Source organism: Centropristis striata, chromosome 7 (assembly GCF_030273125.1).
Source record: "Centropristis striata isolate RG_2023a ecotype Rhode Island chromosome 7, C.striata_1.0, whole genome shotgun sequence".
In the NCBI taxonomy this organism is placed as follows: domain Eukaryota; kingdom Metazoa; phylum Chordata; class Actinopteri; order Perciformes; family Serranidae; genus Centropristis; species Centropristis striata.
This window is the reverse complement of record NC_081523.1, coordinates 30916450-30927142: the sequence shown is the minus strand read 5'-3', so window position 1 is coordinate 30927142 and position 10693 is coordinate 30916450. Positions and strand designations below refer to the sequence as shown.

The 10693-nt window shown below is 40.8% G+C and overlaps 1 protein-coding gene across 1 annotated transcript; it reads right to left on the bottom strand.

Moving 5' to 3' along the window:
* Positions 1–2852: 2852 nt before the first annotated feature.
* On the bottom strand, positions 2853–9361 carry LOC131975169 (ubiquitin-conjugating enzyme E2 L3). Its single transcript, XM_059337742.1, has 4 exons — positions 9305–9361; positions 7446–7541; positions 7174–7360; positions 2853–4380 (listed from the first exon to the last, which is right to left on the bottom strand). The coding sequence occupies exons 1-4, from the start codon at positions 9329–9331 to the stop codon at positions 4226–4228; spliced, it is 465 nt and encodes a 154-aa protein (XP_059193725.1). The 5' UTR covers positions 9332–9361; the 3' UTR covers positions 2853–4225.
* Positions 9362–10693: the final 1332 nt, after the last annotated feature.

Sequence of the window (10693 nt, the reverse complement as noted above, 5' to 3'; positions counted from 1 at the left end):
CAAATGCAATGTGTTCTTTGTCAAATCAAAAATACTTTATTTATCCCCAAGGGGAAATTCAGTTAGTCTGGTAACTCTGTTAGAATGAGACAGCCTGATGGCTGTAGGAGCGAAGGAGCCGTCCACTGCTGTTTTTTTGGTCCATGAAGATATTTTGTAGCAGATAATCTGGGTATTTCAAGATGGCCTCGAACATCTTGACAGGTCATCTCTCCACCACCTCCTCCAGTGTGTCCAACCTGGCTCCAACCACAGAACCAGCTCTTTACACCAGTCTGTCCAACCGCCTTGCATCTCTGTGTCTGATGCTGCCTCCCCAGCAGACTGCAGCATAAAACAACACACTACCACCACAGACTGATAAAACATCTGCAGCATCTTACTACAGATGTCCAGAGATCTGAGCTTCCTTAAGAAAAAGAGGCGGCTCTGCCCCTTTTTGTAGAGAGTGTCTTTGTTTAGGGACCAGTCCAGCTTATTATCCAGGTAAACACCTAGATACTTATAACTTGGCACCACCTCCATGCCACCCCACAGGTATTCACTGGCTGAGGAGGGGGCTTGAACCTGCAGAAATCTATGATCATTTCCTTAGTCTTTGGAGTGTTCAGTAGGAGATAGTTCTTGTGACTCTCCAGTCACTGAAGGCTTTTATCAGACCCCTATATTCAGATTCCTGTCCATTCCTGATACACGCCACAATAGCAGTGTTCTCCAAATACTTCTGGATGTGGCAGGACTCAGAGATGTATTTGAAGTCTGCTGTGTAAAGTGTAAACAGGAATGGAGCCAGAGACATATGAAGGACATATTTTATTCTTCTGACTCAAAGAGTGAAAAAAATCTCTGGCTTCTTAGTCGACACACAGCAGCCTTTGCCGGAGGATCAGGAAATGACAAAACATGTCGTCAGTCTGCTTTTACTAACAAATTTAGTGCAGCACGTGAGACTGTTGCTACTAAAGCTGTTAAACAAAATCCATTTGCACGGCCAGCCTTCTCCATGACCTCATGTTATGTAGCTCTCTGCTGGCCAGACACCTGTTACCTGTGGTGTCATCCATGTTCCTGCTCATTTTGAACATTGTGCGTGTCGCTTTACGTGTGGTAAAGACTGATTAATCACATTTATCAGTAACACTAAAACATATGCTTGCCTCATGCAATTAATGATGACTGTATTAGGGTTTTCTTTCTTCTGTTTTGCTTTTTTGCTTAATTGGAGAGGTGATAGTGAAGAGACAGGCAGACTACATATGACTGTGATTTCTAATGTGCTCAAATCTTTCATTCCCAAGCTCCCTATCGTAACCTTAACCTTAACAACTGAATGCCTCAATCAGTAACTTGAAGTCACATTATTCAATCTGATGATGTAATTTAATTTTTACATTAAATATTACAGGAGGACCATTCAGTGTTGTAACACACCACAATCCCACCACACATGAGGAACAAAATGTGACACAGTACTCAGCATCCAGTATTTGAACACAACTTCAGTAGTTTTAAGGTACTTGTACTTTAGTATTCTGTTACTTACGTAAAAATGGAGAAAACCTTAAAATGACTTATTGTTATAGATTTAAGTTTACTTAAAGAGAATATACAGTAGATCAGTAGTGGGGCGGATGTGGCTCGGTTGGTAGAGTGGCCGCCCACTGATCGGAAGGTTGGTGGTTCGATCCCCGACCATGGCAGCCTAGATGTCGAAGTATCCTTGAGCAAGATACTGAACCCCAAATTCCTCCTGATGCTGCGTTCATTGGTGTGTGAATGAATTCCCAATGGTGGCAGGTGGCACCAGTGTGCCCTGGTAGCATCTGCACCAGTATGAATGTGTGTGTGTGTGTGTGTGAATGGGTGAATGAGCGTAGTGTGTAATGTAAAGTGCTTTGGATAAAAGCGCTATAGAAGTGCACCCCATTTACCATTTAGATCAAATTCAACTCACCACCAGCTACAATAGTGAAATGCTTGTTACATATGAATGCAATAGTACTATCCATTAATGCAAAACTCAGAGGCTCATATCAAGTCATTTTACTTTTAGTAATTAAAAATTAAAAAAAAATACATTTTGAATACAGGACTTTTACATTGCTACTTTTACAAGAAATGTAGTATTTATTCAACCATTCCAACTAACTAGTCCCCCCAAAAATTGATTCTATAGCTATTGTATGCATCTGTAATTTTAGTTGAGATTACAGTGGAACAAACAAACTTTAGAAACTACTTCTTACCTTTATGTTGAATCAAAAGCAACACACAAGTGACCTGAGCCAAGAAGTTTCACTGTGCTGTCTGGATGCCTTTGCATCTTTGAAGCCCATGTTGGACTTTATCTTCATGTCTCAGGTAGTTAATGATATAGTTATCATGAGATATAATACATATTTAACCGCTATGTAAATCAATGTTGTGTCCATGGGATCTATAGTAAATGGAATTCAACATGAAAATATTAATATGCACTAAAAACTATATGACAACAATTGAACAGGAAGGTTCATTCATCACCTTGGAAACTGACAAGCAAATCTTAACTCAAGGTCCACTACCTAGCTTTTTATAACAAAAACAAATCAACTGTCTTTCACAATGATGGAATGTCACTCTTCAGGTGACTCATGTTTAGTGAGCTGGGTTGAGATTTTTTGTCAAACTGTGGGGCAACTATTAACATGTTTGTAACGCGTTGTTTATTAATTAAACCATACAATAAAGGCCAGTTCAACTTATTTTCTACCAATAGTTATCAAATCATGATGATGGGTTTGGATTTGTTCTGCTCCTCTGTCTAGTCATCAAAAGCCAAACATGAGCAACATCCACTCGACTACCAGTCAGACAGTGAGGCCAAATGGTTAGCCATCTTTATTATGAAACAATATTGGGACCAGATCAAACAGCTGTTACATGGTGGTTTTTTGGCCACTGCAGTCCCTTTCCGTGTCCTGACACATCCCCGGACAGCCAGCCCTCTCCCAGCTGCCTTCAAGGTGCTTGTTTCTTGGACCGCCTCCAGGAGCTGAGCTTCATTCCAGCTGAGTGCATCCTTCTCCAGCTTCTCCTTCCCCCCCTCCCAACGAGTTAAGTCCCTTTCAGCTGGGCAGCTGACAGTCCATCTGCCGCTGGAATATGTCTCAGTTTGGTAAAGGGCTCTGTTTCTAATGTGATAGGTGGTAATATTGGGATGCCCAATAGTGGGAGAGGAGAGTCAAATTAAGGTTCACATTCGCAAATTTTAAATGTCAATTCCAATCAAAAAAATTTCATGTGGAGAAAGAAAATAATAAGGAAGGGGGGAAAAAATCACAATAGCCATTTGTCATGCTAAAAAACTGTTTTAACAGCATAGTCCATGAGGGCCTGCTAAAAACTGCATGTTTTGAATGTTTGCAAACTAATTTTCTTTTCTTTAACACTCATTCTGTATTATTTTCAGCAATAATTAAATTATTGTGTGGCCTGCCATGGTTTGTTTCTGCTCAGTGTGTTACAAACTGTGGGGAAGAAGATGTGGGAGGGATTGTCCCATTAAGTACAGTGCAAGTCTAGAAGCAGTGGAGGTGAGTAAGGGAAACATTTCCATCGGCACACACCTCCAGGTCCTACCTACAGCTTTTCTTCTTTTGGTCATGTTTGTTTTTAGCCTAAATGGTAATTGATGCTGGGCCAGAGGGGGGAAAAAATCAAATCAGTTTTCCTGCTCTGCAAAAAATAAAATATTTCAGAAAAACCGTGCCTAAGTGAGATATATTTAACACAAAAAATGTTTATGTAGAGGAAAAGAAAAACAGAAAACTAACACATCACTCAGTATTTCCATCTAATTCCTCATCTGAACATCATGTTCCCTTAGCATTTCTGTTTCCATTTTTTCACATTAAGAAAAGAGTAGAAAGTTAGAAACGGTCTGGAGATTTATGGCCGAGGAGGAGGAGCAGTAGTAAGAGGAGAGGGAGGAAGCTGTCTGATCCACAGAGAGTCCTGGATGGGGAGGGAGGCTGAGGCTGCCGCTGCCTGGCTTCAGCTGGGCGGCTCCTGGACTGTAGGGAGGACCGGTGTGGGGGAGAAGGGGGTAGGAAAGTGAGCAAGGAAGGTGATGAGGTGTGGGGGAGCAGGGAGGCGGGAGGATGATCGGTATTTTGTCGGGCAGGTGAGATAGGAGTAGAGGGGGAGAAAGAGACTGAGAGAGGGCTACACACTCGTCAGGTGATCAGTCCATTGGCCGCTTTTCACCGTGTTTCTTTGTAAACTCTTCAGCGTTCTTCAAGAATTTTTTACGGTCCTTTGAGTATTCTTCTGCTAGGTCTGCCCGAAGGGGATGCTCCGGCTGGGGGTCGTTCACCAGCGCAATGAGGGACTGAATTACTGCAAGACACAGAGCCAAGAAAAGTATGTTAGATATGAGCAATGCTTTTCCTGACAACAGTGTGGCCACTAGTGTCGCAGTGGTAAGTGGCAGGATCAACACTGAAAAGGAAGAGTTAACGATGGAATCATTTGCAACATTGGATTTGAAGCTGACGAAGGAGGTGAGCGGAAAAACAGATGAGGAAACAAACACTGCAGGAAGAGAGTATTAGCAAAAGTAATTGCTTTGAGGTCAGTTACCGCCACCAAGTGGACTGGAGTCACTTCACTTTCAATCATGGGCTCTTTGTCTCAAAGCGCTACAAAAGCACAGCCACTTCAAAGACATCTGAAAATCCAAAACAAGAAAAATGCTACAGCAAGCCAAAAAAAAAAAAACAGCAAACAAGCTGCTAATACAGAAACAATGCAAAAAAACAAAACAAAACAAAAAAAAACAAATGCAACAGAAAAACACAATGGAAGTTCTTCAGGCCTCTAGTGGGAACGCTAAGTGGAACACTTTGATTTGAGCTGGGAATAAATGGCACAACAATTAGCTAGTTAGTGCCCCACGTAGTCCCTCTTCCTCATTGCCCGTCGCTAGAAGATTACTTCACTTGGAGGAGAACAGACGGGAGCTCCGGAGATGGATGGCTGGCTAGTTAGCCAGCTAGCTTGTTAGTATGACGCGAAACAACATAAGATCGGGCACCTATCAACTCAACTGCAGTGACATAAGGAAGGTTGAGAATTTTAAACATTTCCCTTTAATATTAAACTGGTTTGAAAAGGTTTACACAGGCTCAACCAAATCATCTATTACTTCATGCAAGTTGCTGTTGTCATTTTTATTTTTTCCTACCCTTAGGGGCCAACAAGCTGCAGTAAACAAACAAAATCAGACTTGACAGTTATAATGATGGTGTAATATGTGAAGCTTTGCTGGTGTTGCATTAAGGTGCTGTACTGAGGGTCTGACAACAGAGTTCAGCTGCTGCATAGCCTTTAAAAGCTCCTATGTTTGTAAACTCAACATGGAATACAAATAATTAAGAGGCGTTGTCACATAACAGTCAGTTGTACTTAAGTGTCTGTGAACATTATTCTGCTAACTACTGAAAAGAAGACATGCCCACAAATAAAGCCAATCAAATTGGAGCATTCCCTTGAAGCTGATTAAATTGTGCTGTGGTGAGCAGAGGAGACACTGTAACATCATCAGACAGCATGTGGGGGTATAGTTGTAACACACATCATCTATGCAGCTCGGAATGGGATATTTCAGGGCAGTTGTTGAAGTCAGTGAGTCAGTGAGTGTGGCAACAATGCAATGGATGAAGCCACGCGTCACCAGCCATCGTGATCTCAGCGGCGTCTTGGAGGTTCACCATGGTGCACATGGTGCAAACCTAAGATAGCATGATCATTATCTGGCTGATGTTTGGATAATTGATTTCATGGCTTTAAGAAAACATTAAGCCCCAAGGGAAACAAAATCCAAAATGGACACCGGCACCATCTTGAAAAATTATATTCTGAACCAGAGCACTTTACATATAAAGACGCTTTATTGTGAAAGTCAACCCTGCCTGTCAGTCCGTCACCAGAGTGTAGTGTGCTACATGAGAATGCTGCTGTGTGTGTCTCAGAGGAGGTGTGCATACAACCGCTTTTGGCTCACCTCTATTTTACAGGTGCATCTCAATAAACTATAATATGATGGAAAGGTCCATTTCCAGTGGTTTAAGCCAAATAGCCCCAACCAAGTGTTGAGTGCATATTGAGGACATACTTTTCAGAGGCCAAAATTTCCATATTAAACATACTTTTTAAAAATGGTATTTTGTCTTTTTTTTTTTTGAGAAACTGAATTTTAGATCTTCATTAAATGTAAGCCGTAATCATTATAATTAGAAGAAATTAAATAAATTAAGACATGAAATGTTTATTTTCTGTGTGTAATGGATCTATATGTGTTATTTCCTCTTTTTGAATTTAATTACTGACATAAATAAACTTTTCTTTGATATTCTAATTTATTGAGATGCACCCGTACATTATATTGTAGCTTACATTGTCTATGTGGAGTTTTGAACAGTGTAACCACACTTTAGGCATGCCATTTCCCTCATTAACTGTGAGTCAAACTGCAGGGGCAACACGTTCTTCTCTCTATTGCCAGCTATAGTATTTAATGTGAATTGGTACTCAGTAGTATAGACGTATTTCAGTTGGTACCCTTAAAAGTACAGAGTCTGATCCCTGACCTAGCGTCAAGCTAACTTTAGCTTTCTGAGTGTGTGTGTGTTTGTGCGCGCGCTAATTCCATTAGCCTTTATTAACTCCTGTAATTTAAGATAATAAAATGTGATTTATTTTTTTGTTTTCCATAACTGGCTGGGCAATCTATCACACGATTAGGATTTGTTTTTTTAAATTAGAAGATATTTTAGTTTCTAGTTTCACTTTCTGTCAAAAAGGAAATATGCATAGTTTTGCATAGTTTATACCAAACATCCAGCATAAGAAAAAGTATATAAAAAATATTTTGTAGATCTTTGTCTGAGAAACAAAGGAATCTTTTAACTCAATTGTGAGTGAAAAATTGAACTGTCTGAGTGAAAATTGTATCATGAACCCAGTATCTTGAATTATATTGAATCATGAGTTGAGTGTATTGTTACATCCCCAATTTTAGCCAGTGCCCTGCTGCGTTTAGAAACATGTAATGAATTGAGATTTATGAAAAAAGGTGATTATGTAGCATCAGCTTGACTACAGAGCTCCCTGTAACACTAACACACTCACCTTGGTCAGTTTTGGTGGCAGGCTTCCAGTTCTCTGCACTGATCACAGGCAAGCACACCTGGCCCTTCTCATCAATGTTGGGGTGATAGATCTTTGTTTTGAATGTGATCTTGGGAGGCTTGAAAGGGTACTCGGTGGGGAAAATGATTTCGATTCTGAACGCACCTTTGTCATAAGGAGGGTTGTCCTGGAACAAAAGGAACAAAGGAAATCAGCAAAGAAGACTGTGAGCCACAAAAGACAGAGCAGTCAAATAAGGAGGAGCTACTTACAGGAACAATGAGCCCTTGCCATGACAATAGGTTTGATTCCTCAACTTGAATGTTTCTGAAGTTTTTCATTCCAGACTTGCGAATCTCGTCAAGTTCCTGAGAGAAAAAGCAATATATATTACGCAAGTGAAAAATGTTCATAAGTGTTGAGTATAGAGAACCAGTTTAAAGTGTATAACTAGGAATTTATTAAAAAGCATGCTTAATTGTTTTTCAGTTCAGCTTATTGATTTGTCAAGGTCTTACCAAACCTTCCCTGTAATGTGTCTGTAAATCCATGTGTATAGTGTCTACAATACGTTAGAAGAGAGCTAGCACTCAGCAGGCTGTGAGGTTCTTCCCCACCTAGTCAAGAGATGCCTGCTTCAATTACTGATAGTGCTACCTACAGCTTGCATTGCAAAAAAATCTGATAGTAGGTATAAATGGACAAAGTTCAATTCTTACAAGCACAGTGAGGAATGGAACAGTTGTTAAAGTGTTAACCTTGTGTCATGCTAGTAAGTACAAACAGTGATCAGAAACTGTACACTGTTTTCACACTTTAGTGAGAAAACATGGCAAACAAAAGCTCAATTACATGTGGCTTAACTTTCACAAAATATGGTGTCATTTACACGTTATTAATTTTCCAGTTAAATAATGTTACCATAAATAAGAAGAATTCAAGAAGAATTAAAATAGATAAGCAGAATCTTTACAATGTCGAAAAGCTACACATGATGTATCTAACTGTTGTAATGGTCATTACTTACTTTTAAAGAATAAATATTTATATTAGATATGTTATATCGTTTATTCAAAATAATTTTAGTGTGCATGACAGGCTAGGGAATAATTGGTAATCATCCTCTTTATGGGATTTAAGACAACGAGATTGCGTTAGCCTCTACCCAGAAAATGTGGTGTGGTGAAGTATGGTAGACAGAAATGATACACACATTCTAATATACTGGTCTTATTATTAGGGTAAAACAAAGGTAGCATTTAAGGCCCGTAAGCCTGAGCTTCAATCACTGCCATCTGCTGAATCGAGCCTGGTGGAGTCTCGCCTTTTGTAATCAATTTAGTTACTAGGTAACGGTCTAAACAAAAGCTCATTTTGCTTTGTAACAGTGCTGTAAAAGTCAGTATTTTATGCCAGTCTCAGTTTTGTTTTGTTTTTTCAGGTGGATTTCCTTATTGTGTTCTGCCAACCAGCTTTGAAGGCTTAATATAATTGTGCGTGTCGTCAGGTTACAAACTACAAACTCTCATGCATGTGTCGGCACATCCTGACATTTATGTCTCATGCTTTCATCTCACGGCAATTAAAATATTCGTCGTGGATTCACACTAAGTTCATTTCCATCCCCTGAGCTAGTGACGGACTATCGGACCTGGCTGACTGGAGGTTTAGCCGAGGCTAGCTCGCTAACGCTAGCTGAAACGCAGCTAAGATATGAAGCTAGCAGGTTAGCTGATTAGCAAGCGCCTTATGCCGTGGAAATTCACTCAAGGGGTCGTGTTGGTCACCTAAACTCACTCAACCAAACACCCAGCCCATAGCTTCGTAGAACTATGGCTGGCTAGTAAACCCAAGCTGTGCTCCGTGGCTGTCTCCGGAAGGCTGACCCTCGACTCTCCGGCCTAATGTGCCGGTGCTTTGCTGCCTAACGGCAACATTTGGTCACTCAGCTAGCTAGGTACTAGTAGTGACCTCTCCTTTTATTAAGTTTACAGCTAAAACCGGCTCTAGAGGGCTCTTTAAACAACAGTATCTACATTGAGTTTAGGCGAATAACGGATGACTCCTCCAACCGTCAATGCTTCTTTACACATTACAAATGATGTGAATATAACGGGACCGGGAGATTTACCTTGGCCAGCCTCCTGCTCGCCGCCATCTTGAAACTACTGTGTGTTCCCAGAATACACAGCGCGGCGGATATAGGTCTGGGTCGGTCTATGGTCGGGGACTGAATATAGGTCTGGGTCGGGACTGAATATAGGTCTGAGTCTGGGACTGAATATAGGTCTGGGTCTGGGACCAAATATAGGTCTGGGTCGGGGACTGAATATAGGTCTGGGATTGAATATCTGGGACTGAATATTGGTCTTGGTCTGGGACCAAATATACGTCTGGGTCGGGGACTGAATATAGGTCTGGGTCGGGGACTGAATATAGGTCTGGGTCTGGGACTATGGTCGGGGATTGAATTTAGGTCTGGGTCGGGACTGAATATAGGTCTGGGTCTGGGACTATGGTCTGGGACTGAATATAGGTCTGGGTCGGGGACTGAATATAGGTCTGGGTCTGGGACTATGGTCTGGGACTGAATATAGGTCTGGGTCGGGGACTGAATATGGGTCTGGGTCTGAATATAGGTCTGGGTCTGAGGATCAGCCATCATCAATTCAATTCAATTCAATTAAACTTTATTTATAGAGCGCATTTCATGCACAAGGCAGACTCAATGTGCCTCACAATGGATATACATAATTACAGTTAAAAAAACAAAACAAAACAACAGAAAACAAGCAAATACAAACAATTAGAAAAAATCAATTACAAATTAATTGAAGAGTGCAGGTAGACAAGCTATGCCATATTCACCACATACACACTTACTTACTCACACATGTGCACCCACTCCCACAACCACACGTACACAGTTCAACCGAATGCTGTTGAAAAAAGATTGGTTTTTAATCTGTTTTTAAAAATGGCTACTGATTTGGCATGTTTAACTGAGTCAGGCAGGGTGTTCCACTTTCGCGGGGCATAAACACTAAAAGCTGCTTCTCCTTCTTTGGATCTGGTGTGAGGGATGAGTAAGTTGCCACTGCCTGTTGACCAAAGTGTTCTTGCTGGGGTGTAGGTGATGAGCATATCTGTGATGTACTGAGGTGCAAGGCCGTGTAGTGCTTTATAAACCAGGAGCAGTATTTTGAAATCGATTCTTGTTCTAACGGGTAACCAGTGCAAAGATTTAAGCACTACGTTAACTAGGCGTCAGCTCTTCTGTCCAAATTTCAGGGAAATCCTGAATTTTCTTTGATATGTGTAGGGTTCATAGTCAACAACAGAACTTTAACCTTAAATGTACCTGTTTTAAAATGGAATGAGTTTAACCCTTGACTTGACTGGTTTTGTCTATAGGGATATCACATTAATATTTGTAATATGTCAGGATTTGATTTATAGCCTGGCCATATGTTTGACTTGAATAAATCCTTCCCACTCCCACTTGGAGTTTTCCGTTCTA

Bases quoted from the DNA above. Each gene is read 5' to 3' on its own strand.
- LOC131975169 (XM_059337742.1), bottom strand. From the start codon at position 9,331: ATGGCGGCGAGCAGGAGGCTGGCCAAG. The intron at 7,542-9,304 runs GTAAATCTCCCG...TTTTTCTCTCAG, and splicing joins CGAGCAGGAGGCTGGCCAAG to GAACTTGACGAGATTCGCAA. The intron at 7,361-7,445 runs GTAAGTAGCTCC...CTTTTGTTCCAG, and splicing joins GGCAAGGGCTCATTGTTCCT to GACAACCCTCCTTATGACAA.